The following is a 20,200-nucleotide window of genomic DNA, read 5'->3' as shown; positions in this document are numbered from 1 at the left end:
TTTCATCTCTAACAAACTTGGCTGACACACACACACACACATACACAAACACACACACACAGAGACGGTTGCATAAACACAGCATCACAGATTGAACAGTGTTTACAGATTACACTCATTCTGAACTGACCCACTCAGCGTTTGACTCGAGGGTTGACTTTGGCTCTCTCCTCACACACATACACTGTCGGTCCGTCGCCGGATTTCTTCTTCTAATGCCTTCCCCCCCCCCCACAGTTTCCCGTCTCCCCTCAGCTTGGGAAGAGGCTGCATCGCTACGATCTGATTGGTTGCTTTGTAGTTGGCTGCCTGCGTTGTTCTGTGTCACGGCATGTGTTAGTGCAAGGAGGGTGGCGTGTTTGGTGGTTGTGTGTGTGTGTATGTGTGTGTGTAAAGGGGGTGAGGTGGGGGAGTGATGGGACTGGTCGGAGACGGTTGGTCGGTTGATTGGAGTGCCGGGAGTGAAGAAATCAAGGTGCAAAGATCAGGGCTGGGGATCGTGACCTCACACTTTTTTAGGGGGAGGGGCCAACTTGATGATCTCATCTTCAGAGGGCTGGCGGATGATGTCTTTTGGGGGGAGGGGTTGGAAAAAGAGGATAGAGAAAGAGAGAAATCATAAGAAACCTATACTTTAAACACATACATTTGTAACCAAAACTATAAATGAAGAGTATATTGTAGATTACAAAATCTATTTTCTCATATGTGCCAAAGCTGTGTGGACTAAAACAACAAAAATATATATTAATAATATATATCCAATGTGCAATTTAAAGTTTCAATCCTTAAGAATTTCATTTTATCAAAACAAAAAACATTTTTTCAGCAATAGCCACTTGTATTTACATACTGTATTTGCCTCTCTATATAGTAAATCCATTTGTTCGTGGCGGACTCCGCCATTCCTGCACAGGATTCAAGTTAACGACAAAAGCACGAGGGATTCACAGGAGATGATTTCACTGTTACCATTAGATCTAATAAAGCAGTTTTAAGGGGCCAGAACAGTGACTTTAAATGTTGGCACTGAAAATGAAATTTGACATTGAAAAAAACACATCAAAATAAAAACACATCAAAATAAAATGAAAGAATTTTTCATGTTTGTGTTTTATTTTTCATTGGAATATTTTGCAGTGCCAATACTTATTTCAGTGTTTCATTGAGGTTTACTTTTTCAATACCAAAATTTAAAGTCACTGCTCTAGCTCCATACATGCTTCACATTAAAAGCACTCAACTGGAAAAAAACATGGGGTGGCTTTTATTGTGAAGCAGTCAGAGGAAACACCGTCTGAGATCACACAAAAAGGATCAAAAATGCATCTACAAAACAAAACAAAGAATCAGTTTTGGCGTTTTTAAATCAGTGGATCAGTTTTAAACTCAGTTTTAACTGCAGAGAGTAATGGAACAAGAAGGAGCAGCCACAGTGAGCTGTGAGAGAAACTAACTACTGTGCCACTGCTGTTGCAGGGGAAACCCCTTGCGCTGATGCATGAAGTCAGATTTACTATTATTATTGCTGTAATAAATTTAATAAAGAAAAGATTAATTTGAGACAAAGGTGTTATTAGTGTTTTGCTATGTGTTGTACACGTGTGTATATAAATCTTTGATCTTTGGATTAAGAACAAGCACAAGCAGCCTTAAAACAGTAGCCACTGACCAGAAAACAAATATTACCATGACGTAGCAGGAAAAATTTAAAAAAGAAGTCATAAAAACTTTATATAAAAACCAAAAGCCAAAAACGTGTACACGTCATACAAATGATGCTACCTGAACAGACGTGAGCCAAACAGACATTTAAACGTTTTTAATAGCAGAGGAATTCATATTTTTTAATTGGTCATCGCACCATATTCACCATTAGCTAGTTGCTTATTAACATGCGTATTAGCAGCACTGTGGCTCTTTATTATTATAAATCACTTATTAATGTATCAATCCTGATGCTTATTGATAGTCAGTAAGGAAGTTGTTGTACATGAATTATGATCTTAATCATGACCCCCCCGAATAAGGTATTAATTAGTGCTTCATTATGACTAATGAGGAACCAATATGCATTTAATAAGCATGCTTGCAAGGAACAAGCTAATGGTGAATATTTGCCATTTTTTAAATTATTTTTAGTTTTTTTTTAACTCTCATAGAACACGAAATAGGGTTTCTTTCATTTGTTTATATGTTTTTGTCTCTGTTTTTTAATATATTCATTAATTATTGACTTTTTTTTTAGATTTTTGAGTCATATAATCACCTTTTCCTGTTATTTCAGTGAAGAAAACTAAATGATAATACTGGCAAACGTGCTTTAAAATCACATTTAATTGGTTTGACTAACTAAAACTAAAACTACTGCAGACATAAATCCACTAAACAGCCTTAACTGATAGAACAGTTCACTCTCCATTCGATGAATCATTTGAATAGATGAAGTGGGGGACTTTGAGAGGCCTTCTTACCAGTGACTCAGTTTTTAGGACTAATCCAAATGTTTCTACTTCTTACCAAAGTTTGTGTCACAACTTTTTAGGATAAGATAGAGACTTGGAGCAGTTGTTAACCTTCAAACAAAGCCCTGACCGCAGGCTGCACATATAGCCATGTATGCATGTTTGCAACCTGACGATGTTACGACAGGTGTGTTGACTGGGTCTGGCAGCCAATCAGATTAACTTCTTCCAAGTCAAAGACAGTGATGTCCAAAACGGGCTAAAACTGGCCTGATATTCTACGAAACTGCCGCTTAAAACTGACCCTTTGTCTACATGTTGTAGATATTGAGCCCATAGAGTGTGTTACCTTTGTATTTCTTGGCTGAGGGGATGCGCGTGAGCTTGGTGTCGATCTCGTCGTCCTCAGAGATCTTCAGCACGGTGGTGCGGTACTCGATCACCCTCGTCAGCAGGTCCGGTCGCCGCGAAATCTCGAAGATGTGCTCGATGTACGACAGATTATCTGCACGAGAAGTGGTGTTAGCGGGCAAACGCCTCAGTCACCTCAAAGGTGTCTCAGTCATCAGCTGAGGCCTGCTGGATGTGGAACTAAGAGACTGAAAACTGATGATCTGATCTCTCACCTTGGGCCAGCTTGTCGTTCTTCTCCAGGTAGCTGAACCACTCCTTGGAGGAGGTGATGTTGTTGCTCTGGTCCTCGGGGATGTCCTCCTTGCAGGCCGACTTGAGCTGCTCCAAGTCTTCGTTGGTGATGTTTTCAGACAGGTCGCTGAGCAGGGAGCTGTACTCCGCCATGGTCTGTTCAGAGGCAGAGAGAAGACAGAGAGTTACAAATACTGAATAAAATCATGCCGAGGTCGTTGGAGCAAGGCAACAGAAATGAAAGAGGAGACAGAAACAAAGAACTCAAAATATCCTAATGCGGTTAAATTGCTCAGTCTGCAAACAGCCCACCTACTTCCCAGACTCCAGGATGGAAACAGTTAGGACGTCTTTGCTAATGACTATAGCACACTGTCAGAGTGGGATGGAAAAAGCAGGAAGACGCATCGGACAGGTCTATCTTCTGCCTTTGAGAGATCATTTTGTTTTTTGGCAAACAGCTAAAAGAGGAGACTGGCTGAGATGACAGGACAGGACAGAAAGGGACGAATAACTGTCTCAATTAACATTCAGTCTTATCTTTTAAACTCTGGGCCATGCACAAACATTAGAAAGCGTCCTAAAAGTGGGCAAAGAGGGGAAAAAACACGAGTCATTAGTTAATTTCCATCAAATCAAGCGCTAATGAAAAAAATCCTGTGGCTCTCTGTCTCCCTCTAGTGGACTGACTGATGAAGAACATGAATGTGCTGCTGTAGACTCAGAAGCAGGTCTTTGCATTATTTGTGTCAGTTACATTAATTTTGTCTTTGTTACCTGACATTAATTTTTATCTCAGATCATGAGGTATAGAGATTTTGACTTTGGGAAAAATATAATATCAGTATTCTATTCTATTTAAGGAAAAAGGAATGTAATATTGCATGCATGCAATATATAGATATATATAGAGGTTTGTATATGCTGTGCATAACGACATGATGGAATCAGCATGAAAACAATTAAATATTCACTCATAACAGCTGTAAAATACAAGAATTGTGGGAGAAAGAAAAAGAATAAATAAAGCACAGAAGTGACAAATTAAAAATGACTACATGATTAAATGGTTACTACATCCGTCTTGATTTTTTGAAACAATATCAAGTATAATGAACATATTACAAGATATGAGCGACAGTATATTGACAGTATAAACATGACTACAAGTGAAATATCTTGTGTACGCTCTCCTCTTGCATGCTGTGACATAGCAACAGTATCGCCGGTGTTGTCTACAGAAGCTAAGAATATAGCAGAGTACGGCGTAATGACTCTCACTGCCAGAGGGGGGAGCCAAGTTCAGGTTTAAGACCCACTTTTGGCCAAGACTCATACGTCAAAGCTCAGGACCCTGCATTAGAGAGGATTTCCACAAGTTTTGTACACACCAGATCTTTTAATGCCAGAGAAAATAGTTTTAATTGATCACTGGCTGGTTTTCAGACCTGCAGTGAGAGCAGTGGTCAAAGGATTCAGGACGTAGGCATGCGGTGGTTACACATCAGCCTACTGCTGCAGAATGATGTCAAGATCCCAGAGTTTCAGCTATACCTTCTTTCTCTGTGTGTTGTTCAGAAACAGGAAAAAAAAGAGACAGAAAAACAGACAGAGTGATTCAGACGTGTTGCGAGGCCGTCTGCTCGCCTCAGCTGTGTCTGTTTAGAAGAAGCAAAGAAAATAGATCAGGAGGAAAGCGACGCAGGCTCGTACAGTTCAGCCACACGGAGGCTCAGACTGCAGCTCACATCTCGCTTATTAACATATTTGGGTCAAGCTATTTGCATGCATCTTCATATCCAGATGATGGGATACGTCCATGCGTGTTTCTGTCAGTATTATGATTACATTTGCACAATGTGGAGAGTTGCAGAGGAACAGAAACTGCTGTATTTTGTGGAGGTGGTATTTAAAATGCTTGTTAATTACTGATCATTGGGTTTTGCCCTGTGGATTTTTTCCCTAACATGCGACAGAATAAGTAATTAGGGTGCAAACTAACGATTCTTTTCATTATTAATTAATCTGCTGATTCTGTTTTGACCATTCTGCCTACAAAACCTCAAAAATAGTGAAAACAAAGCCCCTCAAAAACGTCTTCAGATGTCTTGTTTTGTCCAGCTAACAGTCCAAAACCCCCCAAATCAGTTTGATATCATATATGTCAAAGAAAAGCAGCAAATCCTCTCATTAGAGAAGCTTTAATCAGAGAATATTGATCTCATTTTGGTCAGTTAGTTAGTCAGAATAGTTGCAGATATTTTTTTATGCTGATTGACTAAGCGATTTATCATTTCAGCTCAAAAAATGTATTGATATATTAAGAGTATTGACATGAATTTGGATGCAAACACTGAAAGTCTTAATAATCCAGCCTATTATGAGAAATGATGACAGATACATCTGTAGTTGTCTCGAACAGGTAAAAACAGAAATTGGCTGAAATCATGCTACAGTGAACCTGAGGTGCCGTTTCCAATGTTTTCAACCTCACATCCAATCAAATGTCCACCTCAGGATTTCCAGTACCCCGGTATTTTAGTGAGATTCTCCCCAGGCCCCAGTTTGGCTGTGTGGAAATGATTAAGGTCACCTAAAAACAGCTGCATTCGAGCTGAACGGGATCCGGTGTCTTGCTCGGGGACGCTTTGGCAACTTTGAGGAGGGATGTAAGTTGCAGCGGGACCGCCTCCCTTCTATCCGTCTCTTCTGCTGTGCAACGTAAGCTGCTCCAAAAAACATGCATCTGAACACATGCAGCTCTTTCTGTGTTGCACACCGCAGCCCCTCCACCCTCCCCAGTCCCTGGCATCCATGCATCTGGCGAGAGGCTGCTGCTCAGTGCAGTGCATCATGGGCACTGGCACGAAGCTCTGTCTGCCTCTGATCCCCTCAGTCACATCACAGATAAACAGGCCGTACAGGAAGCCCAGAAGAGCTCTGTGATGAGTGGTGTGACCTATATACAGAGCCGCCGTTACTGGCAGCTACCAGCAGAGGGCCCCCATTCGCCGTGGAGCGCCCCACTTTGCTGTCTGCTGTCTTTGCTTGATGGCCTTCAGCATGCTCGTACTGATAGGAGGTGATGCTTTATAGCTGAGCAGGAGAACCAGAGCTTGTCATCAGCTCCACGTGAGAAGACGTTAGACACCAGTGACGGACTCATTCATTCATATCCGCCACAGCTACTAGATGAGCTGCTCTAGACGCTGCAGCGACCAGCTGTGGCTTTAAAGTCAGCACGGGATGCATGTGCTGCTGCAGCGTCCCACGGCGGATGAGGCCGAATGTAACGCTCCCACAGGGCTGATTTAAGGTCACATTTGTTTGTCTGTTCTCTAATGGCTAATGGTGGCATTTGGCTCGGTTCGTCTGATCCACGATCTAAGCCTCGGGGCGGGAGCACAGTGATGACAGGGCGCTTTTTTGCTGTGCATGTGTGTGTGTGTGTTATTTCAGTCTTAAATGTCACATTCGTCTCCTCTCTAACCAGAGCAACTTGCTCAATCAACACAAAGTGCTGTGTGGGAGAGAGCAGGGATATGCACCTTAGGGCCAGTGAATGCAACAAGGCTCTGAATACTCTGTGAGTGTGTGTGTGTGTGTGTGTGTGTGTGTGTGTGTGCGTCCTGCCTTGAAATGCAAGTTTGAGAAGTGTGTGCGTGTGCATGTTTGCATGTGTCTGCATGCAAGTGAATGTGTGTTTGAATGCTTCAGCTCACAAACTCGTGAATCGTGTGTGTGTGTGTGTGTGAGATGGAGGGGAGAGAGACTGAAAGACTGAATGTATGTGTGTGTATGTGTGTGTGTGTGTGTGTGTGTGTGTGTGTGTGTGTGTGTGCAGCCCAGGTCGCCCTGCCTGCTCTCTGTTTTGCACCACAATGGACTGGCGCGGCTTTTGTGTACTTTTAGAGGAGAAAGGGGAAAAAGAACAACAATGGATAGAGTGGCCACATTTAGTGTTTCTCTCCCACCACCTCCCCTCGCATCGCTCGCTCTCCCTGCCGCCTTTAACTCTTTCACAACCCCCAAATAAAAGATGTTTCTATTAAAACTGTCAGTACGGGCCATGCTTTAGTTAAATGCTAATTTTGCATGCAGCTGTGGACATTAAAGGAAAATCCACTTTATACAGCTTTTTAATATGAGATAAATGTGGCAAACGTTATCACAGTTATGACAACAATTAAGTACATGAACATTATCCTGAAACTAATTTTCATAATTGATAAATCATTCATGAAAAAGTTTTCAGTCTTTAAAAAAAAAAATCAAAGGTTGTAACTTTTCAAATGCTCTTCTAATATCGCTGTAACTGAATGTCTTTGGGGTTTCAGTTGGTCTCCGGGAATTTAGGATGAGGCATTTGTCACTATTTTCTGACAGCTGATCAACTAAAAGATGAATCTATTAATCTTGCAGCCCTAATTATGACATAATGACATCACAATTCTGACATATTTTCACGAATCATGGCATTGCTCGTTGTAATTAGAAGGAAATTGGACAAGTTGTCCCACAGGTGGTTGGTGGTCTTTTTTGCTGCTGCTGTTGATGACAGTAAGAATTTAGGAATTACTGAATATTGTCCTTTATTTAGTGTTTTTTTAATCTCACAATTACAAACAATTATGACAACTGACAAAAAATGTAATAATGATTTAGTATTTTGGCACATTTGGGCTTCTATACATAAATAGTTCTTCTCACTTGTGTCTTTTTGCTGCAGTTGTAAAATAAAAATGGGGATTATTAAACATCGCTTTGTTTTCTGGTTAGCCTACTTGTTGATCCCATAATTACTAGAAACTTAAAAAAATAAGCTTTTTTGGGGGGGGCACAAACAGGCTTCCATATTTTACAGGTGCTCTTCAGTCAGTAGTCTCAGAGTGTTAATGGGTCAAACATGCTGCATCTTTAGCAATAATTCAGATCAGCTCAGATCAATGTATTCATGCTTTTGCTGTTGCCTAAAAAAGCAGACGTACTGCTTAATCACTGCGTATTGCTTAATCAGCAATAATGACAAACTGTAGAAGTGATCATAAAGGGAGTCAGACGCTCCAGAAAGCAACCCAGTCATTTCTGTGACTTACAAAAGTAGGTATATATGCCTTTTTAAATTCCTGTGCAACATTATAGCGACGCTGTAAGCAAAAGAGTTTGTGATATCTGAATCGAACGCTCCCCCTCTCCCCAGTCTCTCTGGGACGAGCCTGACACTGCCTCCATACATAGAGACCCACTGTGCTTCACATTCTCATGAACACAAACATGCTTTTGTCTGCTCGTTCCTCTGTCTCTGCTGCTGCTGCTGCTGTGTGTGTGTGTGTGTGCGTGTGTGCGTCTGAGGGCAAAGCAAACAAAAAGCAAGAAAAATCTATATACCATTAACCCATTAAAGTGTGCTGGATTAAATATGGAAGAGCTGCAAATTGTGATCAAGTTGGAAGATTTACAGCTGTGTTCATGCTCAGTTTGAAGTCGCTCTTCTTTCACAGTTTTCTCTTCCAGTTTTGACCATTTTAAGCATTTGAGGGGGCCTATCAACAACTTTTGGCACACATGCTTCAGCAGGGTTATACCAGCCCTGCATGCATGAAGGTTATTACTTATTATTATTTACGCATACTGTTAGGCGGCGACCTCTAGTGGCCGTAGTAAGTCTGACCTGAGCAATGGAGTCCACATCATGTAAGAGTTGGAGTGGATGGATGGGCCATCAAACACAGGACTTTCACTCCTGTTCATGTCCCGTCTGAAACCGAAAGTCCAAGTATGGCTAATGTTAACTTACATAACGGAGTTGTAACGTACATAACAGGGACGTTTTGAACCCAAACTACGATCTTTTTCTAAACCTAACAAAGTAGTTTCGTTGCTTAAACCTAAGCAAACTGAGACTGTATCACAACGTTAACCACGTGATGGTGAATGTCCGGAACAAGTCATTAGCAATCGAGCTATTCAGTCATTTAGGTATGAGGACGTGTTGGTAATACGCTGTTTAATAATAATACTGATATTGTGTACTTTAACAGTTCCAGGAATAGTTGAACATTTTAGAAAATATACTTTTACTCCACCTTTACTTGCATAAAGTTAGATTAGGAGATTAATATCTCCCACAGCAGATAACTTAGCTTAGCTTAAAGACTGTAAACAAGGGAAAACAGCTAGCCTGGCTTCTTCCAAAGGTATAGAAAGCCACCTATGACCACATCTGAAGCTCACCAAGACACCAGGAAGTCACTGTGTTCAGTTCCCTCTGTTTACAATCATTATGCTAAGATAAGCTAATCATGCCTGGGCTCATCTGCATATAGATGTGAGAGTTTCTCACGAGTTTTCTCACCTAACTCTCAACAAGAAAGTGAATGAACTTGCCAGCACAAGTGGATGTAGCCCCGTGTGCACCCTTTCAGAATAAAAGCCCCCCATATGTGACATACACAAAAACACACATTTAAGGTGTGCAGATTTATTTATTATCATGGAATTTTAATCCATTACATTTGCAGTTTAAGGTGCTTTTCTGCTGCAAATGTCTGCGTGCAAGACTTTTAACATTTAGGGATTCCCTTCCAAGTGTTTACAGCTTGAGTTATTTTTGCACTTCTTTTGTCCTTAATGGACTTCCATAGCATCTCACGGCATACATGGACGCCAGTCTTCTCCCACTCCGTGACTAAACTGTTAACCCCCCACCACCACTTCCACCACAGTCTGCTTTACATTGTGCAATGCTGCCATTGTCTGTCCAGAGCAGACACAGCTCATTTTCTGAGCCTTTATTTCTAATTTGTCCTCTCGGATCCTTTGTCTCATCTCCGTTTTCATCGCCGTATAAGATAAGAGGTTTCACAAATGTGAAGAAATGAAGGCACATGCTTTGTATTCCGAGTAAACACAGCAGCAGTCGATCGATATACTCTATCAAGTACAACAACGCAGTCCTGAGGCAGTGTCGTACTAGTAAAGACAATGTCAAGCACAAGCGTAGAAGACTTTGATCTGAAAGCTGCGATATCTGTCGAACGCTTACAGAGATCAAACCCATTATTTTATTTTCCATTAAACGCCTCATATTTCCCAACACTTGCTCTGTTCTCTTTCCATTTTCAATCCCACTGATACTCAACCTGCTGAGTGCTTCTCTTTGTTGAGTGCTGGAGCGCACACACACACACACACAAACACACACACCAGACACACACACACAGACACGCACTCACGCACGCAGACATACATATATACTACAACCAACAAAACTCCATTCACCCCCCACACCAATGACGTTGCCATGGAGACCAGGCCTGGCTTTGCCTTTAGGCCTGAAGGCTGTTACCTAGCGACAGGGCAGAAACCGTCCTCCCTCCCCTCCTCGCTTCACCTCGCACCCTCCCCACCCCTTTCAAAATAAAAGCGCCCCCATTCATCCACATTGTGTTTTTTATGAAGACTCTATATCTGGATTCCAGTACTGTCCTGGTGTTTGTTGCTGGTCTGCAGCCGGACACACTTTATACTGTTTGTTACTGTATTGCTACTTGATTGCTAATTTATTTTATTTACTGTTTTGCATGGAGGCTGCAAACTTAAAGTCATTGTGCAATGAAAATAAAAATATTTTATTTTATTCTAATCTATAAGGATGAGTGACACATGACACAACAATAATTTTCTTTCCTCATCTTAATTATCATGGAATATTACTCTGTTTGTAACACGGAAATAAGGCAGTTTTGGTTCATAAAAACCAAAATAGTGATACAGTATAGAAAAAAAGTGTTCAAAAACACTACACTACACACACACACACACACACAGTACAAAAAGACAATACAAGGGATCTGATCTTCTGACTGCAACATCGTGACAGTCATGTGATTAATACACAAGCTCCTGCACTCTGCAACTCTTTCTCCTCCTTTTTTTTAATCAAAGCCACGCTTAAAAACAGAAACGCACACACACGCACGCACGCACACACACACACACACACACACACACAGCGCTCCCTAACCGTGCTGGACTTCAGTAATGGAGACAAGCCTTTAGATTTTACCATGGCAACCAAAGCACCAGGATAGCAGCTCAAAAATGTGTCTGACAGAGATCTGGAGAGAGGAACAGACTGTGTCGCGCTGTTTTCTATACAGTACGTCCAGACGTCTTTGTGTGTCTGGTTTGTCTTCGCCAGCTCGTTCTAGTTTTTCCTCTTTTTACTGCTCTTCAGCCCCATCCCTCCTTCAGATTACCCCTCTGTCCTTACTTTTAGCTGTTTGAAATCATGATTTATCGCGGCACTACCACTTGATGCTTTTGGTGTTGACAGTTTTGGACTAAACTGCAAGTAAAAGGGTAAAATATGTCATTAAACTACTTTTTTAGCAGCTAAATAACATGTGATTTCTCAATTTTTCCAATGTAGCAAGGATTAATATGGGCTGCAACAAATACCTGATGTGTGCAAAATGTGCAGCATCAATTAAGCTGCAGATTGATTGCCTAATAATCTCAAAAACAATGAAAAAAGGCCCATCACGATCTTTCCAGAGCTGAAAGTGACACATTCAAACTATTTGCAACTGTTTATTTTTCAAACACTTGTGCAAGACCCAAACATGTTCAAACATGTGAAGAAAAAGCAGCAAATCGCACTCACAAAACGAGCACTGGTATCATCAGCGCATGCACATGAAGACCACATTTCCCATAAACCCGAGTGTGTCCTCCATTAATAAAGTAAAGACAACTGTCCCTCATGAACCTGACAGAGGGGCATCACACTGTTGACATACTATGGAGGCCAATAGAGGCTGTAACACACCGAAGTGCCAAAATAAATGCGGTTCAGACTATTAAATATTGCCCAACTTCTCTACCTCCTTACTCCTCTAATTCTCCCTCTGTCTGTTTCTGCCCCGTCGCTTCGTGTTTCACTCGGGGAAGCAGAGCGTACAAGCAGTTAGTCTCCATCTCCTTCATTAAATCCCTCATTAAATATACTCTGACATCTCACAACCTCCTATCCTCTCTCTCCCTCTCTTAGTATATTTTTCTCTTTCACTCAGATGGACCAAAAGGCAGAGTGTAGGAGTCCCACCCACTCTCCATCTTTAAATCTCCCATGGAACTCACCTCGACTTTACAAAAATCTGTTCTGCTGTCCATGTATGGCGGTCCCTATTCTAACACAGCATAGCTCTTATTCCAAAAATGACAAAAAAGCAGCAGAATATTATGTAATTACCTCATGTAATTCAGCCAGTGTTACTTTAAAATGCGCCACAGTTTGAGATCTCTCTCTCTCTCAACACGTCTCTTTCCATCTATACGTCTGACTCGCAGTGCAAGAGACCTTCTTCCTCTTTCTCTCAGAATGCGTCTTCAGCCTTGCAGGAGCAGCAGGAGGTGAGGGATTATAGAGAGTGGGAGGCGGAGGAGCTCGCAGTCGCGGGTTTTAGCAAACGCCCCCCTCTGAAATCTACCTCTCGGGTCAGGGGTCTCTCCTTCCCATCCACAGATGTGACTCTGCATCTCTGAGCGTGCGGCTAATTGCCTTTTTCTTTCACGCGTTTCGCCTCAAACCGGCGCGCTCCGCTTTGCTCATGTTGAAAGCCACTGCGGGTAAATATTTTAAATGACTCTGAACCGTCTTTAAAGACACTTGGAAGCTCTTTCCGGTGTGAAGTTTAGCCTGAATTTATGTTTGTTCCTCATCCTTCTGTTGCTATTGGACTGCTGCAGGTGACTGCATGCATTACCAGCAACCAGTAAGCTCGTATTATAGCAGGAGATAACAGCAGTCACAGATAACATCCCCGAGTTTACAGGCACTTTTAATGCATTTATCTACACTGTGCCTGCAGTGAGAGACTGTTAATAAGTTTGAAAATCTCTTCAAACTGTATATCATCACTTAGAGCCGGTATCTCCCATTATGCTAATACATGCATTACATTACAATTCTTATCTAAATAACACCTGAGTGCTGGTATCTTCATGTGTTATTCATTTTATCCACACCATGTGTCCAGTATTCAGCATTCAAGGCAAACATATCCACTGCAGATGCTGCGCAAACATGCGTGTTTCAGCGCTAATTTTTTAAAGCACCTGTAATCAATATTTGTGCAATAACAAAGGATGAAGTGACCACGTGGCTAACCCAAAGCCGGCACCAAACAGCAGACGGAGACAGCTAGCAACGAGATGGTGAAGAGAGTGGAGCCCAAAACTGAGCTAAAAGGAGAGAGATTATTGGACTTGGCAGGAAACTTGGCTGTATGCTAATAACGTCACCGTATCAACTTAAAAATCTGTTATTGTAGTTTTACTTGAGCATATCTCCTGGCTTTGAAATGCAAAGTGCAAATGCTCCAAAAACCCTGCTGTGCTGCGCTGTGCCGCGTGGTTATCTCCACAACCCTGCAGAAGTATTGAGCTTTGGGTTGAACAGCGGGGTTGGCTGAAGTGAGTAATTGTAGATGAGGTAATGAAAGGCTATCCTTGTACAAACACGGAAGCTGTTCTGTTTCAACAGCAGCGCTGGGCTGCATGTGGTCGCTGGCCACTACAGCAGCTATAATTACAGAAATTGGCTAAATATGTCGGATTTCATAAGAACTCCATTTCCATTACTCCTGGCGTTATCAGAGCCAGTGACAAGACTCGTCCTCTCACAAACACAATCACATGTTTCTTAAAGGGATGGGAAATGTTGTGCAAGAGTCCCGTCAAACGTGTCATGAGTCAAGATAATTGAATGTTGTCGTGAGATGACAGCGTAAGTAAAATAATAAATGCATAACTACATAGACCAGTTCCGAACCAATCTCTCTTAATTGCAGGTCTCCAAATGAGAACTTCCTATTGATTCTTGAGGTTGGCACAAGAGTCAACCATTGGTTTCTGAAGGGAGGAGATGCTTCTATCGTTATGAAAGACTATGAAGTTTCCTTTTTTCATACACATTTACTGACTGTGAACGCACCTGAGCTCATGCTGTTCGTTCATAGAAGTTATCCCTTTTCTGGAGAATCTGCAGCCTGCAAATGTTTCATATATAGAAGTTCTACACTGGGTTTAGGCAGTAATTACACGAGACGTGTCATCAAACATCAAAAGTCACTTATCTATATGGTCTCTATTCTGTTTACTTGAGTGTATACAGAAGCACAGTGAAAGCCACTGCAGGACCTGACTGGCTCTCGAGCAGCAGTCAGACATTGATCGGTGCTCGAAGCCTCAGGCGCTGAAGCGACCCGACCTGCCTTCTCTGCAGGTTTCTCTTCTGATAGCAAACAACAAAACAGACGCGATCGAGGAGGGGGAAACACTGTCCAGTCACCGCGGGGATCAACAAGCCCTCGCTGCACACCGCCACGCAACAGCTTTATCCACCGCTGCTGCAGCGCGGCATCCCGCCGGGCCGCAGAATGACACCGTGCTGTTAACACGCAGCTGCGTCTCCTTTCTCATTTCTACTGACGTGGTTGGGGGCAGCTTGAGTTTTGATTCTCCGCCTGTGCTTATTTTGATTTCCGTTCGGTTTCTGGCGGTCTGGCAGTTGTCTCGGTCTCTCTGAAAAAACTTTTTTGATTGGGCCAAACTTTTTTTTTTGGATCTAGAAAATACTACATGCAGTCTAAATAATAATAATGTCTTGACAGTCGCAGCTGCAGAGAAGTGATTCGCTTTTGAGGCTACATGGGAAGAGTTCCAGTCCACAACCTGCAGACTTGCATCAGAGCACCTGATGCTTGACCTTGGTGCTCCTTCAAGGTGCTTAGTAGCTGCCCTCCATTTGGCCTTGTTGGTGTGCTGCTTGCTTGGAAAAGTTTAAATGTTGAGTCATGAGGCTGCAGGTGAATCACTGTCAGATCAAACCTGTGCACCCAAAAATTCAAGTGATTGGGTGATTTATGAGCGAATGCATCCATGCATCCGTGTTACCTCCAAGCTGACGTGGTTGCAGGGTTAAAAAAAAGTAGAAGTCACTGACTGAGATGTTTCCAGATGGCCCTGAATGCCCTCGACTGAAAACTTGAGTCTCATGAAGTAAAAATATTAGAATCATGACTATAAACCTTCAAGTCCTCAGAAAGTTATTGAATTTCGCCAAGTCTCCAGACAGACAAACTCTAAAAATACTGCATTACAAATACAAGTCCTGCATTAAAAACCTTAATTATGTAGAAATAAGTACTATGAACAAAATGTGCTGAAAGTATCAAGAGTCAAAGTATTCAATGCAGAGAACTGGCCCCTGTGAGTGCTACACTTTTATTACTGATGCATTAACATGAGTTTATCCAAACAATGCATCATTTTATTTAAAATCTTAAACATTTTAAGTATGTACTTACTCTTGCTGTCTAATAATGTAGTGGAGTAGAAGCGTAAAGTGGCGTGAAATGGAAAAACTCACGTACAGATCTGAGGTACTCACAGTTTACTGAAGTACACCTCTTCAGTCTACAACTCTGGTAATGCACTTTCAACGCCGGTAAATATTCTAATTTTGCTGACACGATTTGCACTAATCGTGTCTCTCAGAATGTGAAGTGGATTCAGTAATGGACATGTTATGATTTATTCATACCTGTGATGAGCGAACTGGTAAGTTTGTCCACTAAGCGCTCGGTCAGACTTCTGGCTATTAAGAGCAGATGTTTGCGAAAAAAACGCAAGTTTAAGTGAGGTGGATGTTACAGGAAGATGACATTTACGTCGCCTGTGCAGTACGCCACTTTTCACTGCGATCTGGTACACACACACACACACACACACACACTCAGACATCTCAAATTAAAACACAATCCTGCCACTAAAAGGTCAAACACGATGCTCCACAGGTTGTGCCATCCACCCCCCTCCCCTCGTCCACGTCGTTCTCAGCTAGCTCGTCTCTGTGTCTTTTCGCTGTCGTTCTTCATAAACGCTCTTTTCAGCCTCCCGGTGCTCTTTAAGGTGCAGACGCAGGGCCGGCTATGGAGCCGCCGTCATCACAGGAGCATCCCGCTGCCGGGAAACACAGGAACTGATTTCTGACCATTAATCTTACTTTGATGTCTCTCTTGCTGAGAACATCACCTATGTTCACCTGCCAAATAAAACACCTTGTGTAACACCATCTCTCCGGTCTCTGCCCTCCTTCAACTGCCGCCCTCGCCTGCTGTTCCTCTCTTGCGTGCCCTGTTTGTTTTTGCATGCTTTGGAAGAGCTTCCCCTCCCATCACCACAGGATTAACCCCCGTCCGGTCGGACGTGTTCCCTCACCGCCGCCGTCCCGTTCACACCACAGGGCTGGACGGCGTAAAGAGGGATGCAGAAGTGAAGAGCGGAGAGAGTGATATTGTGCATGGGATTATGGGATGGGGGGGGGGGGGGATGAGAGGAGGTTAGACGACGGAGCGGAGGGGAAGGAGGAGGCTCGGCCCTTTTCCTTACAGACGGCCTCGTGTCCAATGAGGCAGCGAGCGCTGCCAGCACTTATCAGTTCAAAAGCCCAGAGCGAGAGAGAGCGGGAGAGCGAGGGAGGGGGAGATATGGAGAAGAGGAGGAAGCACTAATCTGGGGAGAAGCAGCGAAGCGCCGGAGAATGTAGGCCACTGGCCCATTTTTCATTGAGGAGAAAAGAAGATTTGCTGCGTGTAAAAATAGTGCAGCTGATTCAAACATCTTCATCTGTTTCGAACAATCCATCAGTTTGTCTTTCATTTTCTGAAACCACTCTTTCCTCTCTCATTTGGTGTGTCCTCTCCCTCCTCTTCCTCCTTTTCCAAACTTGCCGCCTTCATTTCAGCAATCATTTGTGACATTTCCGGGGAAATGAATTTGTTCTTCTGTTCATTCAAAACGCTTCTGTTTGCTGCTTTTAAGGTTGACCTTTGTCAGGAAAAACCTGATTCACACATGCTGGTTTGTTAGCAGCGCTAGCATGAGTGGCTATAGCTTCCAAGCGGAGGAGGCCAAGAAAACAGAAAGAAGCTCAAACTTTAGCGGCATAAAAAACAAGACTGCAGCCATGCTAGCAGCTTTGAGACAGCTAACGCCAGCATGGCAACATGCTCACAATGGCTAACATCCTAATATTAAACCGGTATAATGTTAGCCATGTTCACCATCTTAGTTCAGTGTGCTAGCATGCTAACGTTTGTTGTACTAAACTCAAAGTACAAGCTGAGGCTGGTGGAAATGTTTGTTTTGCTGGTGTTCAGCCATAAACTGACGTATGGGACAGGTATGAGACTGTAAGTCAACAGGGACCCATTTTCAGTTGCGTTAGTTACTTAAATTACGTCAAGTAAGCAACTGTAACATACTCCTTTTAACCCATGATCTTTTCCTTAACCTTTGGTATTGAAACCTAAGCAAACTGCAAAAATTTCACAACATTAACCACGTGAGGACGAGGGTCCGGTACTACGAAGGTACAGTTGCTGCTACTCTCCAACTGTGATATGTGTATTTTGCGAGTTATTTGGGACCCGTTAATTTTTTTTTAAGGATGAAGATGTGTTGAAATGTCTATACAAACTTTCACGGCAATCAATCCAATAAGCCTGATATATAGCTTAGGCAGAGCTCCATTGTCTAAAAACTATTAAAAACACCAAACGTGTACTAATCCATGGCTAAAAATAGTCCCCAGCAAATGCACGACTGGTAACGTGTTTGAGTAATGTTCGGCTTTTTCAGGATGTTACAGAGTTTTTTTTTTTTTTTTAAAAATGAAACTACAGGCTTGTGTTTTGCACAGACAGAATAGTAAGAAAGCGATGGACAAACACGTTGTAGGTTTTGTCCTTTTGACGGAATTTGTTGACATCAAGAAAAATAAATCTCAACTTCAAAAAGTGCACAGAAAAAATGTAAATTTCAACATCTTCACGACAACTTGGTAACACTATGTGCTGAGAATACGGTGTATTCTGCAAACAGCTGCGGAGTGGACCTTGTGGTGAGATTGTTTTTGTCAGAAATAATATGGACCAACGCCAGGCTTATCCTTTAAATCCTCAGCAGATACTGTTACCATGCAACTGGTCTCTACTTTCAGCCAATTAGATTTTCACTGTGCAGAAGCCAACATGGAATTTATATACAATAAGGGAAAAAAATGTAATCTAAGGCATTCTTCATAGAATAAATGCTTTCATTACTCTGGTTTGGTCAATCAAACATTCACACAATCCCTCGTTCAGTCTGAATGAAACTTGATTATAAGCTGAATGCAGAGCTGATTGAAACTTTGTGCTCCCTGACCAGGGCTAATGATGGACCCTGGAGGGTTGTTGTTAAACCTGGTCTTTGCGGTAAACCAAACATCAAGGCATATTTTACACCATTTTAAATTAGTTTTCCTTCTCTTCCCCAATCACTGAAGCAGCGAAGAAGAAGCTGGTTCACTTTTGATCATCTGGGTTGGAACTTTTCGACGCTGACTGCTTTTATTTGTCTCAGGAAGACTTGCAGCCACTTTGTGGAAGCTTATGGGGGATCCCAATTAAGAAAAATCTATTCCTTAATGAGGCTGACTTATTATTGCAGTTTTGTGTGCATGTGCACAAGTCCGTCTCGGATTCAAATGCCTTCGACAGTCTTTTTATTTCCTTGATGCATTCACGTGCAGTATGTAATTACCGCTACTTGTGTGTATTTATCTGTTTAAATGTATGTCGGTATTTTCCGCCCTCTCATTTTTCTCAAAGCTATACAAGAACATCGGTGAGGAGTTTGTGTAGGCAGAGCCAGCAATCAATCCTCCCAAGTGACACACACACACACACACACACACACACACACACACACACACACACACACACACACTCTGTGGGCACTGTGTGGATGTGTCCTGCATACAGATACCCCTTATTTTTTGGCACAAGCTTGCTTAAAGCCAGAGGGTAAAGGTCACCGAAAGAGAGGGAGAAAAACACCCCTGGAGACTTTCAGCAACTAAATCCAAGAGTTTTTTTTTTTTTTCTGACTGAACACTAGAATAAACATAAAACACGAAAATGTGAGGGTGAATGCGTGTTCAAGATTGAAGAAGGTTTCCTGGATTTGTTGTTCCAGCAGTGGATCAAAATGTTCCGTTCTGTACAAACGGGGGCTGATTCATTAGTCAAACTGGACGCTGCCACAGAATACAGAACACTGACTTGACGGCCTGAGTGCATCTTCACCTGGTTTTCCTCTGCGATTCATAACAAAAGCAATAAAAAATAACAGATTAAATCAGGATTTAATTGCCTTCTACATGAAAAGACATTAAAACTGTGAGAGATGCAACATTTAAGACCTGAGGGCTTCGATGAAAGAGAAAACAAGATTTCAAGGGGCTTCAGACAGCGTGTTTCGTGCCGTGGAGACCTGGCTGAGATCGGCCAGCCGAGGCTGTACTTCCTGCCGTCACCATGGACACACTTCCTGGCCCCGGGTTTAGGGCAGCGGAAAAAACAGCGGCCGCCAAGGGAGAGAGAGAGACAGAAAAGGAGAGAGGATAGAGATGGTTGAGAAAGGATGGAGGGAGGAAGAGAAGGAAAAAAAAAAACAGCAGCTGGACTCTGCATCGGAATTAAAACCGGAGCTAATCCCTTCTGCATTGTTCACCACGACCCTCTTCCTCCTGTCTCTAACTCTTCCCCTCGGGGCTTTATGGAGACACATTTTGCAGACAGTGGCTCTCATTTGTCGAACCATGTTTGCAAAAATTTGTGCGGAAGATGCTCAAACAAACATATCCAGGCTGCATATTAGACTTTGAATAGTGTCTTTGAACTGTACAGACATAAAGGTTATGAATGCACATGACATATTGATCACATTTTAATGTATTTCCGATCTTACTGTGAATGAAGACAGGAGCAAGCTGTGCACACTGACATGTTATCACTTTAAAAAGCTGCTATGACAAACATGTTAGCAAACGGTGAACACATTTAGCAGATTCAACATTAGCATTCATTTGGATCTGTGGTTATAGCAATCCAATGCATTTTAGTCAAATGCTAGCTCCCCTTTTAGCTCTGTTTTGGTCTCCACATCCATGCCTGCTTGCATTCTTGGTGAAGGTT

General features: G+C 42.4%; 1 protein-coding gene across 1 annotated transcript in view; it reads right to left on the bottom strand.

Annotated features, from left to right (window-relative positions):
- Positions 1-356: 356 nt before the first annotated feature.
- LOC121626746 (astrocytic phosphoprotein PEA-15) overlaps positions 357-20,200 on the bottom strand; it is a 43,239-nt gene continuing 23,395 nt past the window's right edge. Inside the window, exons 2-4 of the mRNA XM_041965416.1 lie at positions 3,092-3,266; positions 2,815-2,970; positions 357-570 (exon numbers count right to left, since the gene is read on the bottom strand). Coding sequence (XP_041821350.1) covers positions 506-570; positions 2,815-2,970; positions 3,092-3,263 — 393 coding nt within the window. The 5' untranslated portion in view covers positions 3,264-3,266 and the 3' untranslated portion in view covers positions 357-505. The remainder of the gene's footprint in view (positions 571-2,814; positions 2,971-3,091; positions 3,267-20,200) is intronic.

This window comes from Chelmon rostratus, chromosome 23, assembly GCF_017976325.1.
Source record: "Chelmon rostratus isolate fCheRos1 chromosome 23, fCheRos1.pri, whole genome shotgun sequence".
Taxonomy (NCBI): Eukaryota; Metazoa; Chordata; class Actinopteri; order Chaetodontiformes; family Chaetodontidae; genus Chelmon; species Chelmon rostratus.
The sequence above is the reverse complement of the archived record's forward strand: the minus strand, read 5'-3'. Positions and strand labels throughout refer to the sequence as shown.